This window comes from Cinclus cinclus, chromosome 1 (assembly GCF_963662255.1).
Source record: "Cinclus cinclus chromosome 1, bCinCin1.1, whole genome shotgun sequence".
Classification (NCBI taxonomy): domain Eukaryota; kingdom Metazoa; phylum Chordata; class Aves; order Passeriformes; family Cinclidae; genus Cinclus; species Cinclus cinclus.
The window spans coordinates 120,461,568-120,488,739 of record NC_085046.1 but is presented as its reverse complement, the minus strand read 5'-3'; the positions used below and the strand labels follow the sequence as shown (position 1 = coordinate 120,488,739).

General features: G+C 38.2%; 2 protein-coding genes across 3 annotated transcripts in view; both read left to right on the top strand.

The window, feature by feature from the left end:
• Nucleotides 1–18,047, top strand: part of UBE2W (ubiquitin conjugating enzyme E2 W) — a 65,099-nt gene extending 47,052 nt beyond the window's left edge. Inside the window, exon 6 of the mRNA XM_062489618.1 lies at nt 18,015–18,047. Within this exon, the coding sequence (XP_062345602.1) occupies nt 18,015–18,037 (23 nt within the window). The 3' untranslated portion in view covers nt 18,038–18,047. The remainder of the gene's footprint in view (nt 1–18,014) is intronic.
• Nucleotides 18,024–27,172, top strand: part of STAU2 (staufen double-stranded RNA binding protein 2) — a 149,951-nt gene continuing 140,802 nt past the window's right edge. For both annotated transcript variants that reach the window (XM_062489605.1, XM_062489596.1), the window contains exons 1-4: nt 18,024–18,222; nt 19,275–19,405; nt 23,961–24,120; nt 26,454–26,589. In XM_062489605.1, coding sequence (XP_062345589.1) covers nt 18,024–18,222; nt 19,275–19,405; nt 23,961–24,120; nt 26,454–26,589 — 626 coding nt within the window. The remainder of the gene's footprint in view (nt 18,223–19,274; nt 19,406–23,960; nt 24,121–26,453; nt 26,590–27,172) is intronic.

The window sequence follows — 27,172 nt, the reverse complement described above, 5'->3', positions numbered from 1 at the left end:
CTCAGATTTCTGCTCCTGCCAGTGTTTGTGAAGATTCCTATTGCTGCCAACTTGGAACAGGATTGAGGCTGCCTGCTTGTTTTTAAGTTTTTGAGGGGAAGAGACTTTTTTGAGGGGAAGATCTGAGTTCAGATTTTCTTTTCTTTGCAGACAACTTTTCAGCCATGTTACTCAGCTTGGGTTCTGCTCAAGCTGCTCAGCCTGGAGGCCAGAATCTTTATGTCTTTTTGATATCTTGTTCCCCAAGAATTACATCAAAATAACAATAAATTTGACTACTCTTAAATTCTGATTTAAGATAGTAGATTGTAAATAAACTTTCTGATTTTACTTGCAGAAGAACCTGATCCAGAGGTGTTTTAACGACTGGACTAAGCTTAAATAAGAATTTAACACCACCAGCCTCTTTGTGGCAAAGGCTTGATTTTCCTCCACAGCTTTGTAAACTTCACTCTAACTCTGTGGATGTGGGAAGTGAGTTGAATACTGTGTGTTTTATTTGTAAAGTGTCATGACAAATGACCTTGGGGAGGGTAGGCAACAAGCCATAGTGAAGCAGATCCTTCAATTCCAAGACTGGGTCTCTAGCCATTAGGAAAGGTGCACCTGTCATGTTCCATCTAGACAGTTTGTTTTGACCTACCCAAAATACGTGGCTATTGATTTGTTAGTCTTTGAATACATTGACAAACTCCCATCAATTATGTCCAGTCCTTCACCCCAAAGTACATCTTCTTATGGTATTAATCCATTGGAGAGCTAGACTTACAAAGGAAGTGTGTGGCTGTTAATGCCATCCTTTGGCATATATGTGATAGATATGGGCACAGATTTTTTTCTGATTGGAGTGCAAAGTATCTGTTTCCTCATGCAGGTATCACTGATGTGGTGGGGAAGGACCTAACACTGCATTTTTTTCAGGATCACTGAAACAACATAACTTCTGTTAATGAGCACAAGAGTTTCACTTTTCCTTCCTCTGCTTGCATTTATTTCCTGTCACCAACAGCAAAATCTATAGGAAAAGAGGCCTGTCTTTTGCCAGAACCTAATATTTTGCATTTCTAATATTTGGATCACACACAGCCTGCATTTTTCACAATAATTCATGAATTCTCTCTCCTCTGAAAAAAAGAGAAAGAACGGCAGGCGTTCCATTTGGTTCAGAGGTGTAAAGAGCACAAGGCAAGGGTCCTGTGGAGGCAGGTCAGGGAATTGGGCTGGCAGTTTTGCTCCAGAAGGAAAGGTTAGCAAACAAGAGGGAATGGAATTGGTGGGAGTGCATGACAAACTCTGTGAAGAGAGGAAATAGAACCTGTACAAAGTGTAGTTAACACACATATATAATTAATATATATATATATTTAAAGTCAAGGGCTCTGCATTTAAGGTATCTGCTCATTGTCAGCACTGAGTCACAATTGCCATTATCCGAAGTGTGTTTGCATTAAAAGATCAGGAGTTCAGTAAGAATCTGAGAGATGTCTTCTCAAGCGTTGTTCTGAAAATATTTAGAATTTAAAAATTGCTTGTCACAGCTCCTAATGTAAAAATGAATTTTCAAAATCCATCTGTGGTAGTGTAACACTAAAGTCATATCTATGTCTGTAACTGCTAAAGTTTGTTCATACTTCATCTCAAGAGCAAGTGTTTTGTGGTTTGGGTTTGTTTTGTGGGTCTTTTTTGTTAAACTTGTAGGTTTTGGAGTGTTTCCCAGTGATGAAATGTGTCATACTGTGTCATGCTTCATCTTTGCATTTGCTTTAGTCAACTATACATCTATATAATACATCGCTAGAATGTTACGAATTTATTTCTATTTAACCAAATAAAATCAAATTATGAAATTTAAATTTTTCCTGGTAAATAGCACTTTTTCATATTTAATTACTAATACTGTGACTCCACTATGCTTCTGTATCCCCTAATCTTGTCATTTAGTCACCATTAAAATGATGGGAGGGGAGACTTTTTAGACTGGTTAGAACCCGGGCTTTGAGCTCAGATTCCTGTTGGTGTTTGGAGAGGTCCGTGGGTATAGCCAGCAGCCAATTGTTATATTAAGTCTGGGTTAACATCCTATCCTTAGATTCTGATAGAAGTTAGCATACTAAGACTTTTACCATAGTAGCACACGCTCACTTGAGGGGTATATTTACAGCCTCAACTTCTGAAAACGTCCAAAGGATCACTTCCAGTTTCACTGCTTGCCAGCTTTGAGGAGGCTGTTTTTCCTCCAGGCTAAAGGAAACATTTTTGAGTGTAGGAGATCAGATTTTCTTGGAAAGTTTCTTGTAATGAAAGTGGTCACCTGTAGGATCAAGAAAAGAGATGAGTAACCTAATTTTTTCTGCTATTCTTAGTTTCTTATTTTTTGCACCTCTTAGGTATTTGTGGTTCCCAGTTTCTCCTACAATGCCCCCAGTTTAAAAAAGCAGTGTTATACAAATATAAGGAAATATCAGTATGCTAAATGTGCAGATTGATATCAGTAACTTGAATTGTCTGGATAAGTAACTGCAAGTGCTAGAGAACTTTTTCCTTTTTCCATGTCACCCAGATGACACATCCATGCAACTGGTACATTTTGAGGGATGAAATCAAGATAATGTCCTTCCCAAGGTGGAAATGTAGGCCTGGTAGAAGACAATGTTGGGTCACTTAGGAGCATACCCGGTTGTTCTGATAGAAGCAAAATAATAATGAAATAACACTCTGTACTAGCTTTGGCTTTGTTAGACAAGGTGAGAACAAGAAACAATCTACAATTTCATGTTAACAGTTTGCTCATTTGTTTGTTTTATTTTTTTCCCTTTATGCTGGTCCTTCTTCAGTCCTGGATACAATGTTGCTTTTTTTCTTTCCAGACTGTGGGAAATATCTGCTTTTTGTTTCAGGCTTGTGTCTCTGATAGTATTTAAACCTGCCCGCTTTGAATAGTGTTTCGTCTGTGATGGCAATGTTCATTCAAGAGGGCATTTTGCTTAAGAGTATATACCCAAGAAACATTCCTTTTGTAGTTGTTTAGGGTCTGGGAATTGTAATCAATTACTTCAGAGGGATTTTCTTGAAAACCCTTCTGACCCTCAGAATTTAGTGCAAGACACTCACTAGTCTTGTATTAAATGAGTGTCTAGCTTCTGCATGGCAGCTAAGGCTGTCTCATCTTGGTGAAAGGGAATGAAAAGCTTGTCCTGGATCAGGAGTCAGTTAAAGCTCTCCCTGTTTTTTCAGAGGCATGTCTCAACATTCTGTCTTAGCTGAATCCACTGGGTTAGGTATGGGGTTTAACCTCCTCAGAAGGGAGAGTGGCCCACATCATCTTTTCTTCACCCCTTTACAGCAGGCCAATTTTTATTACTTAGAGCCTTAAGCAAGTGAAAACTGACTGAAGATGCCAGGACTGGATCAATTTTCCACAGACTTCATGGAGTTGCCATTCATGAAGGCATTCTGCATCTGTACTTCCAGGCAATTATAAGTATTTGCCAAGTCGTACAAGAAGAATTTAATATTTAATTAAATTCTTCAGCTGTTACATTACAAGGTTCTTTTGAAACTGGCCATTCCATAAATTGCTATCAGTGGCAGTTCACCAGAGGAGGTGGCTTTGGGGGCCTTTTCTCTTTCCAGGGTGCCATTAAGCTACCTGTAAAACTTTATCTCCTTCTCTGGTTCTCCTCAAATCACTGCAGTCAGAGCTCCTCGATATTTTGCAACACAGGTTACAGTAGGTATGAGAGCAACGGCTGCTGTAGCTGGTGAAACTTAAGTTATGAAATGTATTTGAAGTATTTTAAAAGAAATGTAAACATCAGCTTGCCCATCCTGGATTTGAAATTGTTTCTACTTGGACACAGCAGTAATGTGAATATTTTCAAAGTTTTTAAACTAATACTGTGCTCACTAGGACTTTTGACATTAACACCAAAAAGAAGTGACTTTATTTGCTGTCATTGCAAATACTGGCACTGTTTACCTTTGCTCAGGTATCTCAGCTGACAGGAGCATGGGAGACATAGGTATATTTGTCTGACAGTATCTGATACATCCCCAAGATAGGGCAGGACAGAGCATTGCAGGTCAACAAAGTTAGCTGAGGCAGTTCTCTTTCCAGGGCCTGCTCTGTTTTTTGAATGTGGTGTCTTTGCTGTTGTGCTGGATTGCAGATTTGCTCCAGAGCTCTGGGGTCAGCACTTCTACCTGAGCTTCTGCTATGTGTCACTGCAACCTAGATAGACTTTGGCTGACCCTTGGGCTAGGAGCACACCCTTTGTTAACAAGGAACATCCACTTTAGCACTGTATTAGACATACGTTTGTAGCCTAATAGCACATGTTCTTTTGGAGATCCTAGGAAATGGGCTTCTGTTTCCCTTTTGAAGTACTCTTTTTTAATTTGATTTTGATTCGCAAGGTAAAGAGCAGAAGTCTTAGTAGTGAACAGAAGTGTTTGCTCCCTGCAAGTTCAAAAACAAGTTTGTTCTTTTACGCTAGTTTATAGTGGTTCCAGTGTCACAAATGCTATCTTTACCCTGCTGAGTCTAATAGCCCTGGGGTCCTGAAAGTGCAGTAACTGGTAGGAAAGACATTCCTTAGAAGGGCAGCTCAGAGCATGATCCATCCATCTATCCTGTAGGTGGTCGTGAGACTATGATGTTACAGCATTACCATTCCTAATAAATGCAAACTTAGTTTTCACTTTCACTCAATTCCAGGTACTCTTTCCAAGTATTTTGAATCATTTCATGTTACCAGTGCATCAGCTTGCACTTTAAGCCGGAGTTGTCCTTTGTTTTATTTCTGACTTTATCTGCGTAAAAATACTTGAGACAATTCCAAATTTTAATTGTTTGTTTACATTTTTTTCCTGTAGTAGTTACACTTATAACTTCCTTTGGTCTGGGGAAACAAGTTATTCTGAATCATCAGCTGTATGGATGAAGGTCTCTTATTTGCTATTTTATGATGTATCGAATATCCTACTTAGTGTTCCCAAACTCTAGTTCATGAGTTGGAGGAAAAAGCCTGGTTTTGTTATGCTCGTTCTGTGCTCTCCCAGTGTGCTCAATTTGAAACAAATGTCTCTTCAGCGTCAGTCTTCTTTTCTGTTGTACATTGTTACTTCAGTATCCTCCTTGCTGATTCAACTCTAGAAATAACCTTTTGCCATCCTGTTAGTTGTGTGTAGCCTCTGTGCTGCAGCTGAATTTGTGGCAGATTTTTAGTCAGCATGATCATGTATCCAGTTTTTCTTCAGTGTTTTCTGCCTTTGCTTAGCTTTGAGAGGATCTGTTAAGTATGCCACTAGGGATTTTTTTGCCGCCAGGATTCTCTTCCTCATCCTGGATTGTCAGAATCTTCTATAATCTGCAGTTTCTTCCAAAGATTTATTTATTTTACTTCCAAAGTAATTTATTTGACTGTGCTTCATGGTGCAACTTGATAATTTCTGTCCCAAGCAAGGGTTAGGACAAGGAATCAATAGGCTATTACTGTCCTGGTGAAGTTTGCTGGGTTGTTGATGATTCTTTTCATTCTGAGGATGTTTGAGGAGTCTTTGATAACTGCTTGCTGCATGTGACTGGATGTGTTAGCTCCTTTGGTTTTCTCTTAAGCTCTCCCAGTCACAAGTCTCTTCCCATTTTTGTTGGAGTCCAGTGTTGGTTACCCCATGTCAGCACAGGGTATGTATGATTTGTTTACTTCCTTAATTTTGAGACTCTGTTTCTGCTGTTGTTGAGCCAGGCCCATGTCATAACTTTTAAAAGATTTCTAGACCTTGCCCCCAAGCACAGCATCTTTAAACTTAATTTTCTAGAGTTGAAAACTTAGATTTTGTACTTATCTTCAGTCAGAGCACTTGATAGGCCCAATATAATACTCAGGAGTTATTTTACCTTTATTCATTGACTGAGGAGAGCTGCACTTAGAATAGGGAGGAGGCTCTGTCAAACCAATGCAGAACTCCTGATCTCACAGGTGCTCTGTGCCCAATCCTGTCCCCCAGTGAGCAGGGAGCTAATCTCTGTATGAGCAGCATTATCTTATAACCAAGCAATTCAAAAACTGTCTATGGAAGAATTGAGAGAAGGGGGAACTCCAAGAATGCTTCAGGAACAGAAGGCAATTTGACCCCAGCTGTTTCTGGGAGCTGCAGCTTCTTGGAAGCTGTGAGACTTCAACGTTGCATTCATCACTTTAGCTGTCAGATACAGTGTTTTTGTTTAAATACAGTCATGGAAAACAACAAAAAAAAAAAGGCACACAAACCAGAATTTTAATCTACTTCTAACAATAGATTGCAACACCTGTTGCTTTGTCCACTGAAACAGCCTTCTCTGAGGATCTTGTAGCTGTTAATTATAGCCAGCTGACTACAGTATGAGGAGGGCTGGTAGCAGGAGCTGTAACTTCCTTTCAAAGAAAAAGTCATGTTTCTGCTACTTCACCAAATTTGCTACCTCACATTATTGAGAAGTAGTTTGTCACAGGCAGTCAAGGAAAACTGAGATGATTTTCTGAATTCCATTAAAAAAATGCAATGTCTAGTTAGGGATTGAAGTCACTAAGTAATTTTTGCCTGCTCCAGAAGAAAATAACAGTTGGAGGGATGTCTTACTTAGAGTATGTTGTAATTTAAAATCAGTCAAAGCTATTGGTGATTTTAGGAATGTAACTACTACTTGTTAGCACAAACTGGGAAAGAAGTGCAGCTTTTAGAAATATATAGGAGAGAAATTTCAAAATACTAATTAAATCAGAAACGAGATTCTTGGAAGCACTTAGATTAGACTCCAGTATCAAAAATAAGGAGCCAATTACAGCTTTGATGCATGCAAGTCTGTAGCCTCAGTGTTGTCAAGTCTGAGTCATGTTTTTTCATTTACTTAATCTTCACTTTTAAGCTGATGATTGATTGTTAAACTAGTGGTTTAGGCTTCTCTTCTATTCAGATATTTTTCTTCAGGAAAGCTGACGAACTCTTTTTTTTTTTTTTTTAATGTAAGGTGAATGTGAATTACCTGTATCTGGAATAAGATGGTATGATGACCACTTAATCTTTTTAAAAGTATTACAGATATGGCAATGTATCACAGAGTGTCTGGGGAGATACAAGTTTCCAGTTTTCAAGAAGTGTAAGTAGTTCATAGTCATGGTAAGGGAGAGAGCTGAAGATTTACAGTACTGGACAGCCAGCTCTTGTGCTTTGGGTTAGTGCTTGCTCTCAGGTGCAGTAAGCAAACACAAAAAGGCTATTACATCTATTGTTGGGTAGTGTGTATGTCCTGCCTCTGATCTGTAAGGCATTATAGCCATCTATAAACTAGTTTTTGGGATCTACCTCAAACCATGATGAGTCAGGATGAGGAAGGCCTCCCACAAAGAAGGGTCTCATGATCATCTTGCTGTTTCATGGAGGAGTTTCACATTTTGTTCCCTCTAGTAGTTCAGGGTATCTTGTCTGGGTCAAACTGATGGCTGTGTCTGAACCAATATTCTGTCTGGATGGTTGAGAGTCTTTTCTGAGCTTAAAATTTGTGGCACTGTGAGAACTGGGTTAGCTTGTACTGGCTGTTGGAAAATTCCATGGCTTTTATACCATCTTCTCTGTTTTCTGGACAGGAGCAATAATTTGAGACTTTCTGATGAGATTATCTTAACATGGCAAACATTTCTATAAAAACCAGATTGATTTTTCCCCTTGGGCTTTGGGTTATAAACAGATTGAAATGTTTTGAGATGCCAAACTGTCTCACTTTCTGATACAACAGATTGTCTTTCTTTATCTTTTAGTTTTCTTCTGGTATTGATATCTTCACGTTGATAATCTGGTGGATGTTGCTTATGATTTTAATACAGAATAGCAATGCTTTTCCCCATCATTTTTCTAGATGAATATTTTAATCTGGAGTAAAGTTTCTCTACTTAGGACCTGTTTCATTCAGCCCTGCCTCTGTGAAGTCTGTACTTGAGTCTTTGAGTGGCTCTCTGGTATACACAGGGTCTGACTGATTTCTCTCTTAGAAAATTAGCCACATGTGCAGTCTGGGGTCTTCGTTTTACTGTATACAACAAGATGCTCTGTGGCCTGAGTTGCTCTTTTCTCAGCTTTTTATGTCAGCCTTGCTGTTGCCAGGGAAGCAAGGGAAGAGTTGCATTCCTGCCTGTCAGTATGCTCCACTTTCTGCTAAGTTTCTCTTGTTACAAGTTTTCAGACTCTTGCTCATGCAAATGTGCGCAGTTGCAGTCAGTGCCCTAACCCCTCCATTTTCCATCATTCCTTACAAAAGGACATGTCTCTGCAAGGGAGCTTATTTACTTCTGTAATTGTGTCTGTTAGTTTTAGTAACATCCGTGATCACTTACTTGTTGAAGACAAGTTTGGCAGTAGACTTTGGGTAGGATTCAGTTGCCTGTATTTTGGCATCTTGTGCAGTTTGAGACACTAAGTTAGCCTGTCTGCTTCTCAGCTGCCACTCAGCTGTGTGGTTAGCTAGTCCTAAACTGGAAGCGTACTTGTTGATCATCTTGAATAACTCCCTGGGTCTGCTGGCTGATGACTGACGACTAGTGTAATACTTTTCTTTAAATATACACATTATTGCCATTTCATTGCCTCTTCATGTCAGGGTTTCTCTGAATTGCCTGCCACATGCAGTGTCAGATGTGGCTTGAGTCTTCAGAGAGTATGTCTGCTTCCTGAAGCAGCAGCTGATGGAATAGGCAGGTATCCAAATGTGGTATCTCAGGACATCTCAGCTGACATCGTGTATTGGGTCTTTAAGAGACTATAGCGGGTTGACCCTGGCCAGATAGCAGGCACCCACCAAAGCCACTCTATCACTCTTCTCCACAGCTGGACAGGGGAGAGGAAATACAGTGAAAGGTTCATGAGTTAAGGACCAGGAGAGATCACTCACCAAATACCATCATGGGCAAAACAGGCTCAAATTAGAGATATTAATTGAATTTATTACTAACAAGATCAGAGCAGGATAGTGAGAAATTGAATAAAACCTTAAAAACACCTTCTTCCTACCCCTCCCTCCTTCCCAGCTCTACAATCTCCCCCAGCAGCACAGGGAGACAGGGAATGAGAGTTGTGGTCAGTTTATCACCTACTTTTTCTCCTGCTGCTCAGGGAGAGGAGTCCTTCCCCTGCTGCACCTGCACCGTGAGGTCCCTCCCACAGGACATAGTTCTCCATAAGCTCCTCCAACATGAGTCCATCCCACAGGCAACAGTCTTCCACAGACTGCTGCAGTGTGGGTCACTGTTCCACGCAGTGCAATCCTCCAAGGACAGGCTGCTCCAGAATAGGAGCAGGGCCCCTCTCTCCACAGGTCTCCCATGGGCTCACAGCTTCCTCTCAGGTATCCACCTGCATGGGGAGGCATGGGGCTCCTCCACAGGCTGCAGCAGATCTCTGCATCCCCGTGGATCTCCATGGGCTGCAGGGGCAGAGCTGCTTCACCATGGCCATCACCACGGGCTGCAGAGCAATTTCAGATTCCGTGGCTGGGGCACCTCCTGCCCCTCCTTCTGCACTGACTTTGGTGTCTGCACACTTGTTACTGTCACATATTCCCACCCTGCTCTTCTCTGCCCACTGTAACAACTGCAGGAAGAAAAAAAGGACTTTATTTTTTTTTCTTAAATATGTTGGAGGCATTACCTCAATTTCTAGTTGGCCCAGCCTTGACTTGCAGCAGATCTGTTTTTTCAAGCTTCCAGGGGTTGGCTCTGCTGGACACAGAGGAAGCTTCTGGGAGGTTGTCACAAGACTCCTGTGACTCCATGCTGCCAAAGCTTGGCCATGCAAACCCAATACACTCTGCTAAACCATGCTAAACCCATGCTGTATTTCCTTTGACTCCAGCAACAATTTAGACACCTTGCTTATATTTGTGAACTCATATTATAGATGTCTTTCATCCTTATCTGTGTCTTCATATCTCAGTGTCCAGCAGTGCCATACGATATGGTGACTGTGCTGATGTGAGAGGTACTGTGCACATAGATGGCTTTGAGATCAGTGATTTTTCATATTAGTTACTTGGCTTTTGCTGTAGTGGTTTAAGTAATTTGCTACATGCTAAATGTTTGCATATTATATTAACTCTGTCATATTCTACATATTTCAAGTTGTATAAATCAAATCTTGATTGCAGGGTAAGACTTCTGTTCTTGCTCTGTTGCTAACACTTCATTAATTAAATGGCAGCAAATGTCCCCATGTTTGGCCATTTTGTTGACTGGGAAAATCTTTAGGTTTAGTCTTTGATTCCATAATTAGCTGCCTTATTTTTCTGGTGTGTTTTGTTTTTTTTTTTCAAATTTTCATTAAACTATTTTAAAGTGAGTTGTTAAAGAATGATTAACTCAGTGACAGATGTAAATAATATATACGCCCATATAATGTGATTCTGTGATAATGATAATGTGGTCATTGATTTAGAGACTTGCATGCTTTTTGTAGCAAATTGGATCAACATCATATTGGAAGTTAGTGAACAGATATAGTTTCATGATGAAAGAAGTGTACAAGATGAAGCAGTTTCTACCTCAGTTTTCTGAGTTTTAAGTCCTTTTATGTTGTTGTAATGTGCCTGTTCTGTGTAGTAATTTAACAGGGAGGTTGAGCTGACTGCTGTTTGAAGAAGTAGTTGAAAAATATGACTGCAGATTTTTAATCTGTTTCCTACTTGCTTTTTTCTTCCAAAAATACTTTTCCTTCCTTTCCTCAGGAAGGTTCTTACTGATAGTACATGAGAGCTGGCAAAGGATAGTCCTCTGTGGGTGATAATATCTGAAAGCATGGTGGGATTTGATGTTGTGACTTTGTGTTCACTGCAGCTGCTTGGCCCTTCCCTACCTTCCCAGGGCTTTATCTACAACCCTTTTCTGCTCCAGTCCAAGAGCAGAGGAAACAAATTGCAAGAAACTGTAGTATTTAGTCTCCAGGTACTGAGTTTGACATTGAGCAAGAAGGGGAACTTTTTGTAAGCCTTGCAGCACCTTAAATTTTGGGTATTAGTCCCTAATATTCTGTGTCACTTCCTTTGCATGTAAAATATGAAAATTCAAAACAATGAAAATAAGAGTTAGTGATTTCTCCCCCACCCGTCTTATACTTCTGCAGAGTAAAATGCTTTTAAGGCATCACTTCACTCTGTCATGTATTAATTAGCTTCTAATTAGCTGGTTGCTGTGTTCATATATCCATTGTATATATCTACTGTAAGACACAATAAAGAAAAAAAAAAAAGAAACCAGGCCACAGGTTTCTGAAAATGTAATCATCAGGGATGAGATCATGGGCTTTGTGAGGAACTGTGTGAAGGAGATGAACTTCAGTGTATGGCTTGACAGCAAAGCTAAGCTGATTAGCAGGAGCTGAAAGGACTAATTCCTTGCACCCACTCTAGGTCAGGAGTTTGTGGCCCTCCTTGTACAGACCAGATCTTTCTCCTTACCTGCCACATGGACTGGTTCAGTGAGATGGACAAAAAGTGTTGGCTTTTTGCTTCAGGGAAGAGAGGACATGGGATTGTCCCTTGCTCTGGCAGCAAATCAGTTTGGCTGTTGACGAATCACTCCTCGTAAGGCAAAAAGCTATGAAACTGATGGAGAAGCAAATGGGAAAAACAAACGGGGGGACCAGCATCATTATAGAAAAAATATATATGTTTTTAAAAACAGAGAAACCCTGTGCAATTTCATGCCTATTGTTTTAATTTTTGCTATTTAAATAAATAAATCAATAAATACTGTATAAATAAGGTAAATTTTGCTAGTAAGTTTGGATAACCATCTGCTAATTGTTGCTTTAAGTCATACTCTTGTTAAACTGCTACTGTGTGGCCATCTCGTTACTTGGTTTTAGAAGACAAAAGTGCTGCTCTGAAGGTAATGTGGAGTTGTGTGGTTTTTGCCAAGCCCAAACAAACTCCTAGATATAACACAGTAAAAAAAATGTTGCATGAGGTTTTTAACTTCTTTAGTACTTTTTATAATGTCCACAAATGTATAAATATTTGGTGTAAAAGTGAGAAATGGCACACCAGAAATATGTTTTACCTTTAGGCAGTTTTGTATGCTTTTGTGTAACTGAACCAATGAATTAATATCAGTAGAACAGGAGAACAGAGCATTTTATGGAATTTTAAAACTAGAACTAACTTAGTTCTGGACTTTCACAGAAGAATCACATTAATAAGCCTCTAACCAAAATAGGATTTGGTCTGGAAAAAACCCTTGAGGTGCTTGCTGCTTGCTTAGGCACTGCCCCCAGCCTATTGGATTGCTGTTCCTGTACCTTTCAATGTTTTCATTAATGATTATGTTTTCATTAATGATGTGGATAAAACAGTACACTTATTTAATCTGAGATGCTATAAAGCAGACTTAGTGAAGACTTGCAATCATTTTGGAATTAGAATTGAAATTTGATGTGATCTTGAAAAAAAATTGTCTTTTTCCTTTTTTTCTGTTTTGTTGGTGTTTTTTTTTTAATAAGAAAATGCACAGAAGACAAGAGCAAAATCTCATTAGCTAGGAAACAGATTCACAAAGAGAGCACAGGCTAGAACTCGCTGGGTAGCAGTTCTGCAGAAAAGGATCAGGGATCATTAATGTAATACTTTTATGAGAAATGAGCACTGATCAGAAGGTATAAGCAGAACTCTTGGTTATACAAGATATGTCAAGTATTTTTTCTTGTTCAGCAGTGACTGACGCTCACTTGTTCCATTTGTAAAGTCTTTTACAAGTATGTAGTATGTGCCACCATTACATACTTGTGCACACATTAAATTTGATATTCTGGGTTGTATGATGGAGCAGTGTGAAAGTGTGGTGACTCTACTACATATGTGCATTTTCACTTTGTGCATAGATGAAGGCTAGCCTTCTGTTTTGACTGTTGAGGTCATTAGTTTCTCTATCTGTTGATTGTGCATACAGCTTGTCTTTCTAATACTGCTTTTTCAACTTTCCCACATTGTACAAGTCTGTTTGGTTTGAAAACTCTTTGTCCATGCTTTCTGCCTTTTGTAGTGTTTTATCTACTTTATCTGTCTTTATTTATTCAATTACTGTGACATAGTTTAAGAATAATTTCACCTGAGCATTCAGTTCATACTTTATGTCACAAGATCTAAGGCTATGAAGTAATTCTGGAAAAATACAAAAAGCAATAATAAACAGAAAAAGTGTTAACTAATTCTTTATGCTGCATGGTGCTTTTAGCATGATATAAGTGCATTCACAATTTTTAGAGGTATTCTGCATCTGTAAATGTAACAGTATTTGTAGTGGCTTTGCATGACCAGGTTTTGGTAACAGAGGGGCTACAGGGGTGGCTTCTGTGAGAAGTTGCCAGAAGTTTCACTTGTGTCCAATGGAGCCAATGCCTGCTGGCTTTGAGATGAATCTGCTGCTAGCCAAGGCTGAGCCTGTCAGTGTTGTTGGTAGTGTCTGTTGGATAAGAGGTTAAAGAAGCAGGAAAAGTTGCTGCACAACAGAAAGTGGGAGAGGGAGAGAAACATCTCTGCAGACGCCAAGTTCTGGGCAGGAGGCGTTCCAGGCACCAGAGCAGAGACTTACTTCTCTGCTGCCCATGGTGCTGCCCATGTGAAACAGCTCAGCCCCTGCAGCCCATGAAGGTCCATGGTGGAGCAGAGATCCACCTGCAGCCCATGGGGGAGACCCGCAGGATCTGTGGCCCCATAGAAAGAGAGAGGAGTTCACGCTGGAGCAGATTTACTGGCATGACTTGTGATCCTGTGGGAGGCCCCTCCTGGAGCATTCTGTTCCTGAAGGATGCTATCCTGTGGAAGGGATCCACAGTGGAACAGTTCATGAAGAACTGCAGCTTGTGTTAAGGACTCATGTTGAAGAAATTTGTGGAGGACTGTTGCCTGTGGGAGGGACCCCATGCTGAAGCCGAGAAAGAATATGAGGAGTCTTCCTCTTAGCAGGATGGAATGGCAGAGACAGCATGTGATGAACTGACTGTAACCCCCGTTTGCCATCCTTTTGGGTCTTGGAGAATTCAGGATTGAATTTAACCTGAGACGAAAGAACTGGTGGGAGGAAGGAGTTCTTAAGATTTAGGTTTTATTTCTTGTTTTTATACTTCAATTTGATTGATAATAAATTCATTTAATCTCCCCAAGCTGAGTTTGTTCTGCATGTGACAGTAGCTGGTGAGTAATATTTTCATGCACTTGTCTAGACCCACAAGTCTTTCATTATATTTTCTCTCCCCTGGCCAGCAGAGGTGGTGAGCGATAGAGCAGATTTTGTGGTCACCTGGTATACAGACATGGTCAACTCACAATAATGTTGTTTACTGATATATTAAAAAAAAAGCAATATTTTCACTTTAAAATGTGAGGAGTTTAGTTTTATTGCTTTTGTGTGAGTTTATTTTGATTTGGTTGTTTTTGGTCTGTCAGGAAAATTCTGGGCTTGTACCCAGTTTAATAAGAAAGTCAATACCATCTATTTAATGAAACCTGTGTAGCTGCCTATGTAGCAAGTGCTGAAAAGGGGAAGTGAAGTAAAATGCAGTTCTAGTGTATTTGCATCCCTATATGTGTTTGCTATTGCATTTCTACTGCATCTATGTGCATGAGACTGCCATGGAGGAGAAACCATTGCAGCATCTCATAAGATGCCATAAGCCCTGCAGTGTAGCCTTACAGAAATGGCAGCACTGCAACTTGCAGACTTTGACTGGATAGATGTGTGTGATTAAAACATTAGGAAATATAATTTCTATTGTGTCTTGACGTGGCAGTTGAATAAAGGCACAAAGCTGGAAGGCACAGCTGTGCAGTGCAGTTTTCTCTGAGATGAGCAAGTGTCTGTGACCGCTGCTGAACTTGAAGGGAAGCCTCTCTGGAGACACCTGGGTGTAAGAATTTCCTAGATGTGAGTCAGGTAGCCTCCTGAAGTGGGGTGTGGGGACTCCTCTTATTGTAATCTTAGTATCCTAAATGAACCATCCCTTTTGTATACATCAGATTTTTCAAAAATATCTGTGTAGAAGATGTAAAAATATTTTGATTATATAACTGCATTTCATCTCTGACCAGCTTAGTGAAATCTCTGTTCCCCAAGTCCTACATGTTATGTTGCAGTGTATTTTATTTTGTTTGTGCTTGTGGCTGGAAGGCCCAAAAATGCTTTTGTTTCAATGTTTAAAACAGTACAAAACTGGTGTGAATATGTTAAAAATGTAAAGGAATGGTAGAACATAATTGTTTCACCTTTTGTCATGACACCAAAGATTTGCTGCCTGGTAGTGTGAAAATAGCAGGCCATCACTATCAACTGTATTCTTTCTGTTGTCTGTCTACTAATGGATTTTTTTAGACCTGATTAAAAATTTAGTATCTCCGTATCTCATCTGCTTAAGAATTAGTCTCTGTGATTATATTACTGCCTGGGCATCTTTGCTTATACAGATTAATTTACAAAATAGTTAGTTTCTTGTAGGAGTTCTGCAGCTTTAGATGTATTAAAAAAAAACATCACCCAGCACCCCATATGTTATGATAAATTCTAATTTTAGAATTTTCAGAATTTTCTATGTACTTCACTTTTAGTGTCTTTTTTTCCCCTAAACCGTATCTTGTTCATTTTTGCAGTTCCTTGATACTATTTTTAAACTGATTTTTCTTGTTTTATCCTTAATAATAGGAAAGGATCCATCCCACAATTTCTTCCTTTAGCATATCAATACTGTAGAATGTAATGTTTTATTTGGTTATTAGTAAGTTCTGCTTTCATGAAGAATAAACTTTTAAAATGCTGGAAGCTGAAGTGGCAATTCACAACTGGCAGGGCTCAAGTCCAGGTGTTCAGTAGTATTTCATGCAGTACCATATCAGTGATGCCTTTTTTGTACTCATGTTAGTAGACTAAAGTGCTGTAAATACTGTGAGTTTCTTAAACTTCAGTTGTTATGATATTTCATGTTATGTTGGTTTCATTTTAAATATGTTTAAGACATATGACCTGATTCTGCCACCATTGACTTTATTGTTTACAGTTAAGAAACCTTTTCAGTTAATTCCTGTTTATACTAATGTATTTAAAACCAGATGCAGATATGTTGTGTACCAAAGACTTCTGTAGTTCTACACCTTCTCAGTCTTTAAGTTAAGCCTTTCTAACAATGCTGCTATATTGAATGGTGTTTGCTCTGAAGTGATAGCAGGATTTGTATGGTATGAATTTAGTACATATTTGTTTAAGACATGATGTATTTGAACATATAGCAAGCTGCATATGTAGATTTTAAATCTGTCTCTATTAGTATTTTACCAAAGATACTTATGAGAAGGGCAGGTGATTGCATCCCAATTTTAATTTTTTTTCTACTTTTACCTTTCTAGAGACTTAAATCAGTTATCTGTCTTTCCTCAGTGATAAAAATGGCATTCCAGTCTGAATCTCTTCTCCAAAGCACAGAGTCAGACTAATAGGATTTATTATTTTCATTATACTGCTGCAACTGTGTTAAAGTACTTGTACTCCAAGGTGTAATGAGAGATTTAGGATCTTAATCCACCAATACTGTCCCTCTGAGTAAAGATACTTGGATATTTTTCATGGATTGGTGGAAGGGAGGGGCAAAAATACTGATGGTAATCAACAATTTTTATATAGGTTATTCATTTCAAGAAGCCCTTCGTTAGAAAGTTTTTCAGGTGTTGAATTTTTTTTTTTTGTTCGTTTTGTTTTGGTTTTGTTTTTTTTTTATAGGGAGAGAGAATTTCCCCAGCAGAAGGAGCAAAGAGCTTAGTGGTAAGGGGTGCTGCCTGTGATGGATGAGAGCTGAACCCCTGCTCTTCAGCCAGCAGGACCAGAGCTTCCTCTGGCAGAAGTCCCAGTTGCCCAGGCTGCTTGTTAGCTCTCACAGGTTTTGTCTCTCTATCCGCTCTGTACGGATCAGCTCACGTGTATGAACCCTGAATAATGCAGTCTATGTCTATGCTGCTGAGTAAAATGTATCATCCTGCTCCTGTGGGACAGGAGAAGCCCAAACCTTTTACCCACATGACTGACAATGACTGGTTTCTCTCTTAATTGAGTGGATTACCTGGGATGCCTGCAGGCCCCTAAACTGTTCTGTGTGGTTTTTGCAGCAGCAGCAGTTTTCAGCCAGTAGCCCAAATTTTGCCAAGGAGCATACTCTCACTGAGTAGTATGGAGTGGTTTATTTATGCATGACCCTGGTTTGTTTCTGCATGTAGACCTAGCCTGAGAACAGGTATTGGCAATAAAGAAGCTAATTTGGGCAGGTAAAAAGAGGTAATTAGTACCTGGCATATTCCAGGTAAATGTTTTACCCATTGGGTTAAAAACTAGTTTAGGAAATCCTGGTACCTCTGCCAGTAATTTATTGAAGTACTCCACCTGTTAACTGAATAAGCAGTGAATTTTTTTTAACAAATTGCATCTTTGATTTTTTTTTCCTTGTCTGTTTGTGTGTACATTTTTTTTTTCCTTTTTTTCTCTCTCTCCTAGTTTGGTAACAGGCCAAAAAATAGGGATTTTCTCTTGTGGCCTTATTTGGTACATTAGGTACACTTAACTGGATAAAACAATGGCAAAGTTTGCAAGTTTGCTATGGCAGTTGGTTGCAAAGTCATCCTCTCTTGAAGATACTAGCAAGTGCTTATCTCATCAGCAGAATAATTGTGTAGAATTTAATTCTAGAATAGTAATTCTTGCTGCCATATTTCAGGCAGGGTGACCCCATCATTGAAAAACAGAACCTGGAGCCCAGGGTGTGTGGATTCTTCTCCAGTGATGTTCTTTGGCTCTGAGTTCTGTTTCTCTGTGCATCCATTTGGAAGTAATGTTTGGAGAGGCATGACTTTTGTGGACAGTTTTGTGACCCAGATCTAGGAGTGGAAAAGGAGTGTTGGTAATACTAGTCATTGGACATTGAAAATGCAAAACGCTCTGCTGATAATAATGTGTTTATTGCAGTGACAGGCAATGGCACAAGTTAAAATGCAGACTACAGCAAACCTCTCTGGACCCACCATGGCCCCTGTGGTGCTACCCCTGCCAGTTACAGCTACAAATACACTGAGTCTGCCGTCCTCAATGAATGGATCCATTTCAGAATCAGCTGCCAGTTGTAGCAGTCCTACTACCAGCCTTGTGGATCCTGTGTCTTTGAACAGCTCCCCAGGTAAGTTGGTCCAAATATAGTTTCTTTGGTGTTCAAATTAATTTTTTTGATGACTTGTTAATTGAAAAAGATAATAATTAGGTCTTAAAGAGGATTAAAATAAGGGAGAAAACCCATGTAGGAAAATATTCTGGTTAAATAAATTTTTACTATGTTTAATTCCTTTATTGAGCTCGGATTTGGAGTGAAGTTCTGATCAATGATATAAAAGCTCAGGAAAGAACATGTCTATTTTGTCAGATTCTCAGTGTATCTTTTATGGAGAAGTTTTAGTGGGGCAGGAAGGTCTCCAAGTTTTATTTCTCTTCCCTAGAACAGAATGTCTTCTGACTGCTTGGCAGTATTTGATGTTTCCTTTGTGGCCTAATAAACACTGTAGTTCCTATGCTGAACTGGGTATAAAATGTAGAAGTGTTGTCCTAAAAATTTAAGCAAGAAATGACAATATGTGTGTTTTAGGGATAAATACAAATAAATTGCAAAAAAACCCACAGAAAGTGAAACAGTCTAAAAAAACTAGAACTGAATCCTTAAAGGGAGAGGTGTTCTATGGGAGTGTTCTGAGAGTAACTTCAGTATTGTGAGAAAAGTCTAAAACACTGGGAAGAAACTGGCAGAAACCACTGGGTTTCATCTACTGTATTTGTTTCATAACTTTTATGCTACCCACTTCTGCTTCAAAGTGTGGAAAAAACATTCTGAAAGAGTAGTCAATTCCAGGAACCAGTATACTCCTGACAGCAAGCTTTGGTGACACAGAAAATACAGAATATGCATATGCTCTCCTGCACTGTCATCTTTCACAAAGACATTTTGGAAAGATATCGTTTGGGGGCTTTTTTAATTGCATGTAATTAAAATTGTTATTGTGAATTTCATATTCTCATGTGATTAATATATAAATGGTATTTGAACTTTGTATTTAGCATATATGCAAAAGTTGTGTTTTAGCCAAAGTATTTTTTTTTCTAAGCATGCTGCTTTTGCAAAGCTTTGTGAAGTTGTGAAGAGTACATTTCTCCACAAAAACTTTACAGACTCTTTATTTACAGCTCCTCTCCAAGATAACATGGCAAACCCCAAAGAGAAAACTCCAATGTGTCTGGTAAATGAGTTAGCCCGTTTCAATAGAATTCAACCCCAGTATAAGCTTCTGAATGAAAGAGGGCCTGCTCATGCCAAGGTAAGGTCACAGTTCCAGGTGATGAGCCATACCTTACATGCTGAACAGATAATATAATGGTTTGGACAAATGTGCTTGTCAAACCCAGCTACATTTCTAGTGTAAGGGCTTTCTTCCTGTTCTTTATTTTGCTGCTCTTTTTTACCACACTTTCAGAAAGTATGCCTGCACTTCTGTTACAGAAGCCCTGTAGATCATTTTGTACTTTACTTTGTCTCTCATCTTTGAATTTATATTTGCTGGTCCTTATGTAGACCTCATGAAGGTCTTTTCAGAGTATCACCATCCTTCCTTAATCTTTCTGGAGCGCTTGCTTTTTAGACTGCATCAATCTTTCTCTGCAGTCAGCATGCCTCTGATAACTACCTCTGCATTTGTTTTATGGTAATGCAGGTGATGACAAATTCTGACAAATTTTTAAAAGTGCTTGTTGATGCAATTCTTTGTCCATGAAGTTGATTGTCTTTTATTCTTGCATTCTAGGGCACAGACTTTATTACTGTGCAACTTCACAATGTAGGGTTGTACTGAAAATCCTAATGTGATTATAACATAGAAGTTTCTAGTGATTTGACTGCTAATTCTGGCTAGTTCATGTATCAATTTGGATGGCCGATTTAATAAATAAAAATTAGGATGCTTTCAGATGATGGGGAATACAGACGAATATCCTCGTGGTAATTTTTGGATATAATTTTGAATTTCCTCCATAGTTAGGAGCAAACTGGGGGAGGACAAAATATGAGTAAGACACTGGCATAATTAGTTGCTTCTTTGTACTTAGTGTTTCTGGAGTGGCCAAATCACGAGGCAGTGGGGCCAAGGTGTGGATTAGTAGGAGTTTCAGCTCCTCATGGGCTGTCTCTGCCCTTGCCCCTTTTTTCTGTGTTGCACACTATGTTGCCAGCTAGTGCAGAACTGATTGAAATCACTGACCTTCAGCTCTGGCTGGTGTTGCTGAGTGTGTTACAGTGGTGGAAATTATGTCAGCAGGTGTGGGGCTGCTTTTAGCATCCCTTGTAGCAAATGGAAATTGAAGTGCTCTTCCTCTTCTTGGGGACGTTTGGCACCACAGGGTACACTGGCTGCTTGGTTTTAGGTTGCAGCATATTGAATTTATTGGGCTTTCTGTAATTTCTTGCTATTGTGTTTATTGTGTTTCCTTCTTTTCCATTTCTGTGAAAAAAAATTTACTTTGGTTGCGGTGTGGTTTTGACTGTTTACATTTCTCAGCAGTAAGGAGATGTTTTATACTTAAAATTTTAGTAGGAAAATAAATTGTTCACATATGGAAGGGGGAGCCCTTCTCCCAAGCAATTGGCAACAGGATAGGAGGACATAACTTCAAACTGTGCCAGGGGACATTCAGTTTGAATATAATGAATTTTTTTTTGTCTGAGGGGGTGGTTAAGCATTGGAATGGACTGCCCAGGGAAATGATGGAATAACCATCCCTGGAAGTTTTCAAGGAATGACTGGATATGGCACAGTGCTATGGTTTGTGCGGTGTGGTGGTGTTTGATCAAAGTTTGGGCTCAATAATTTTAGAGGTCTTTTCAAACTTTATTGATTCTGTGACATATTTGTTGTTACTTTTAAAGAAACTGATATCTGTGAAATAACTTAAGTCTGCATTATCTGCACTTCTGAAAGCCACATTTTCAATTAATTTCTTAATTTTTCAGCTTTTCAATTTACCTCATTCTTTTAGTTGTGTTCATAGTGGTAAAAAATACAGTTATGTGTACAGTGAGATAAAAGAAGAGAAATGGGTAAAGAACAAGGGTTATATTAATAAGATTATGCAGGTTTTGACCTATGAAAAGCGAAGAAAGAAATACAATTTATTATGACTCTCCTAGCAGTTTAGTGTCATATCTTGATAGTAATATGATTATATACTTGACAGAATATGTGAAACAGACCTGAATCTGTCCTGGGAAGCATGACCTGAAGGATGTGATGCTGCTGTTGCTCTTTGCCATTCAAGGAGCTTCTCACATTGCTTTGCTCCCACACATACTCTGTTCTGACCGCTGGTGGTTTTCACACTTTTCAGACGTGCTCTACAAGATAGCTGTTAGTGTTGTGCCCACAAATGCTAATAAATTTTTATACCCTTTTTTTTAGTTGTCTCTGGAAAATAAGTTTAGACAATTGAGATGAAATGGAAAACTAGAAACAGTGCAGCTGGGAGAGAGCTGTCTCTTCCTAACAGTGCAGTTAGGGTTTCTAGGAGTCTGCCCACCAGGTGGATTCTTCATCATAAGAAAAATCGGGAAGTCTTTGTTAGCATAAAAGACATTTTGGAGTATGTTAGTCAGATTGATAATGTCTTCTGTCCTTCTATGTCAGTGTCATTTCAGGACACAAATTTAAAAGAACAGTGGCTAAAGAAAGTGGGTGGTGATACAGAAGAGAGGGAAAGGGGTAAGGGATGTAGCACTTCAAAAGCTTGGAAAGAGGAGAGGAGGTTTTACACAGGAGAAGTGAAGAGTAAAGAGTTGTCAGAACTTAGAGAGACTGACCTTACAAGCATGGCAGAGTGAAAACAAGCACAAGCATGGTGGTCTTTGCATTCCTGCTCTCTGGACATCAAGTAAATTATATTGGGTGTAAGGAACAGAAATTTCCTCAGGTGAGAAATGTCTCTCGGTCAATAGCAGAACTCTTAGCTCTGGTATTCCAGGACCTGAATGTTCTGTTGTCTGCTGCAGAGTTTGGATTTAGGCAGGTTTATTCCTTTAATAAAGGAGTAAACCTACTTCTATGTGTGGGTTTTTGCAGGAGTTTTTTTGGCAGATGTGTTAAGTGAGAAAGTGCTCTGACTTGCAAAAGTTTACTGAGCAAGCCCTTTATCATCATGAGTTCCTGTTTATTGCTCTAAGCACTAAGAGTTGTTATAGGTAGATAAGTAGCCATTATTAATTATATTTTCATTTAAATTCAGTATTTTCCTCCTCCTATAAAATTATAAACTGATATTTTCTTGAAAAATACAAAATATATAAACTCAAAACCCAGAAATCAAATTTCAACTTTTTTTAATAATAAGGATGCATATTTGTAGGCAATTTATATAAATATGGGTATTTAGCTCTAATACCCATCTTAGCTTTCAGGAGGGGGTAGCATTTGACAGAGTGTAAAATTAAGAGACTGTTCCTCTCTTGTTTCCATGAGGAAATTGTTGTGACTGCTGTGGCAAAAGCAACAGGGCAGTAGGAGCTGTGATAGAGGGACTTGCATTGTGCTTCTGAAAATTACAATTGGCCAAACCTCAAGACTGTAATTAAGACACGAGTATGTATTTATGGCATTCAGTTTGAATGCAGTGTGTGCACATGCAGAGGGCTGAGTTGGGAGACACATACACACTTGTGTTTAAATGCTTGTTTGCAAGTACATGCTAATAAATGTATATGTAAAGGCAGATTTAGAGACTGCCCACCATATTAATCTCTAAAAACTCAGTCCTGGATCTAGCAAGCTTAAATAAGTTAAAATATATTAGAGAGCTGTCAAAATTAAAATTTTACTTTATATACTTCTCATACTAATATGTAGATTTCTTTTTTCTGTTGACTGAAGTAAGTTAGTCTGTTTTCTGAGGTGGGTGTATCTTAGTTTACTGTGTCTATCTGACTATTAAGTCCTGCCATTTATTTAGGGATTATATGGCAAATATATTGAGTTCCTAGCCTTCATCCCCTTGTTCTCAGATGCTCAAATTTAAACCGAACATTTATGTACCATATAGAAGATAGACTCTATAGAACATCTTAAACATGCACTGGGTTTTATCTGCACAATTTGCACAACATGGATACTTTAGATAGCCCTCTATCACAGAATTTGAAATAGATGGTTTTTATCAGTTAGTCCATTTCTGAACTCTGGAGGTTTACAGTTCCTGTCCTCACTATAGATTTTACGTTAAGAACTGCAGTTTCATTTAAAAAGATAATACTTATTTTGTTTCTTACTTTATCTTTTTGAACGTATTTGAGTTGTGACTTTGCCCTAACAAAAGGCATTATTTTTTAGAAATCTAGGTATGTGAGAAATTAATTCACTCTGTAAAATCATTTGGGCCAAATTCTCTGCTGCCTTGAGAAGTGTGTAATAATTTATACTAATTCATAATTATTGCAAAATTAATTTTTTCTCAGTAGCATGTTTAGTATTTTCTACAAGTAAATTAGAAAACAGTATACTTATATTCAAATACATGAAGAAATGTGTTCTTAGCTGACCTGTACATAGTCTTCCAAGAGCAGAGGATCATTTTGAAGTTATTCTTATTTGGTTTAAATATTACTCTGTTCTTTGATAATTGATATTACCATGACATTGTTTTACTTTGTGATTTGAAAGGCCAAATTTTGCTCACTGATAAGGTTCACTGATCTCTGGAAGAATCAGATGCGTTATCTGGGAGTTGAATACAATGAAAAGAAAGCATGGTTTCTCTTCAGCCTGGAAACTTTTATATAGATTGTTCTAATCCACAGTGATAATCTTGCCAGTGTTTACCTGTTCTTTGTCTTTGAAGATGTTCACAGTGCAGCTGGCTCTTGGAGAACAGACATGGGAAGCTGAAGGAAGCAGTATTAAAAAGGCCCAACATGCTGCTGCTAGCAAGGCATTGAATGAAACTACCCTTCCCAAACCAACGCCTAGACCACCCAAAAACAATGTAAACAATAACCCAGGTATGACATTTTCTTCTGAGTGTTAGATCTTGTTGAAGTTTTGGCATATTATAGCAGTAAGTAAGTAATTTTAACAAGATACTTACATTTGTAGGATGAAAATCAACATAGCTATAGTATGATAGTATAACGCAGAACCTCTAGTGAGCTTTCATGGAAGAATTTTTCATGCACATACCTAAAATGGTTGAACTGTAAAGGAATATATTATTTAGGTAATGCTTAGATGTGCACAAAGTAATGGTATGTGATCAACAGGAGAAAACCAGACTGAATTAAATAAAACACATTTTCCAAAGAGTTATTTTAGATAGCTTTCCAATGAAATTGGAAATTTTATCCACTACAATCCTGTGAAACTGCATCTCTGGCACAAACAAAAGGCTGGGATTTGGCATGAGAACTTTGACAGGTAATTTCCTGCATGCCGAGTTTTCCTTCAGTGTAACCTGTGCTTTCAAAAAGCTTTCAGGTGGCTCTAGAAACTTGTTTTAGTAATAGAAAGAATGTATACTGGTGTCTTGCATCCTTAATTTTGAGCTGTTACCTGCAAGTTGCCATCAGTGCATGAAAAATCTTCTGAAGTACACGTCATGCACATGCTCAATGATTTGTTCTGTCTTAATCAATAAAGAAAAAAATAATAACTTAATTTCAAACTAATGTAAAGAAAACCAAGTGGTGAGAATATTTTATCACTTTTTATTTTTAAACAATCCTTTCCCCCCTTCCTCTTTTCTGTTTTCCCTTTTTCCCCTTTAATTTCTGTCTGTCCCTCCCCCTTCTTTTAAAAATTTATTCTTCAGCCACTTTATTAAAATGAAGTAATTTTGCAGTTAACCTTCTCTGTGTTGGAAAGAGAAAAACAGGAGTAAATTTCCTTTAGAACTTGTGAGTATTATCCTGAGCATTAGCGATGAAGGATTGTTTGAGAGTGGTGTGGTAGTGTTCTCTTGCATCTTTGCAGATCAGTACGTTGCCTCTCCATACCCAGGACCCTGGTTTTGCCCTGTTTCCTTCATAGTCACTGTGTCTTTGGCTGCTTAAAAAGAATGAGGCTCAAACCTCTATGAAAAGTGATCCTGAGTTTGGTTCTTGACATTGCAGAGTATTACTGAGTTTCTAGAGTTTTTTGGCTTTGAGCATATTATTAGAGGGAAAATCTGGTAACAGGAGGAATAGGCTTTAAGAGAATTAATTAAAAATTTTATCATGTAACACTGTAATTTTGCTCCAAGAAAGGTGCATTGTATATGCACAGGTATCTTCTCATCAAAATTAAATTTCATATTTTTATAAAAAAATTGAATTCATAGTAATGTCCTGCCTTGGAAATTATAAGAATTGTTGTTGATACAAGTTTTTGAGTAAGTGTTGCATAAATATTTTCATCATTTGGCATATAAAGCTTCAATGTCAGACTGGAAAATTAATCATAGCTTTTTAAGGGTAAATTTATTTAAATCTCTCACTAAAATATTTTAAGACTATATTAACTCCTTTTTGTTGGAATGCACATTTAGCTCGTTTAGGATTCTCTTGCAACAGAGTAAGTGGGGATTACTGTATCTGAACGTTTCATGTAAGAAAAAAAGAAAGAAAGAATGAAGCTGGATGTAGCTTATTTGGCATTTTTGAAACCCTGCAAGTGGGCAAGTACTGACTGCCTTCTGTTTTTGCATTCTGTCACCAGTAGATGGCTGTAGTTGCACTGATTTCCACCAGCTGTCTGTTCAGTCTGTTGGATCACTCCTATGAGACCATTAGTTCTTAGACATAATCTTAAGTTTTCAAGTCTTGCAAATAAAACATTTTTTTTCTAACTTGTTGTAAGACTCCTGAATGACTGCAGTAATGCCTGTTACTTCATGCGTGTTTCAGTGGCTCTTTGCTCTATTTGTGGTTTTTTTAATGGTATTCAGCAGAAAGACACATTCTATTATCTTTATAGTTCTGTCAGAAAGTATCATAATATATTATAAGTACTTTGGAAAGATGAATAACCAGCTTGATTATTGATTATTACACTGACTTTCTCATTCATATGTGTAGATTAATCCACTATGATTCTGTGAATCTCTATGAATTCTATAATCTCCATAATCTCTGTATAATTCTATAATCCCTGACAGAGATTTTTAAATGTCTTTTTCATTGCTTGTGATTAAGTTGGCATCTATATTCCCGTCTTTTAAGGAAGCTGAAATTTCCTTTTAGTTACATCTTTTTAATTTAAGAGTAAAAAAATGTCATGTAGCTCTCTTTGTGGCTCAGTCCTGCTTGTGTGTTTTTCAGTATTTAAAAGCACCTTACTTACCTTGGTTTTTTTGCAGGCAGTATAACACCAACTGTGGAGCTGAATGGTCTGGCGATGAAAAGAGGAGAGCCTGCCATCTACAGGCCATTGGATCCAAAGCCAATTCCCAATTACAGAGCAAATTATAATTTCCGGGGCATGTACAATCAGAGGTTTGTACTCTCTGTTATTTTGTGTTTTTTTATCCTTATGTTCTAAATCTTCAAAAAGTTTCTAGGTTATTTCAGAGTAAAAGAAAACTAAAAATTTTGTTAAAGAGAGTCTGCAGTCTTATTTAGAAACATGCATAATTACCTCCTAAAAGAGACAGGTGCCCTAAGCAAATCACAAGAAATAAAGATGTGCAAAACTGCTTTTATTTTGTGCATTAAAAAGCACATTACATAGCCTTGGTAGTGAGGAGGCAGAGCATTGACTTCAGAGAGAGGTTTTGCTTTTTTTTGCTGTCATATCATGTGATTAGAATCTGTAGCATCAAAAATGAAGCACTCTTTTCTTAGAAATTGAATATAAAGTTGGAAGAACTGCATTTTGAAAACTTGCTTGAAACCATTCTCAGGTTTTTTGTTTTTTAACCACTCTCCAATGTTTATTTGACTTTGTTTTTTTTTTTTATTCTTCTTGGTCAGCTATCTCAGTTCCTTAGTCTTCAAAGTTTAGTTAGGAAAAATCCTTTATTTCATGGTTTAGAAACCTATATTCAGAACTATGTCAATTTGTAATCTGAAAAACTTC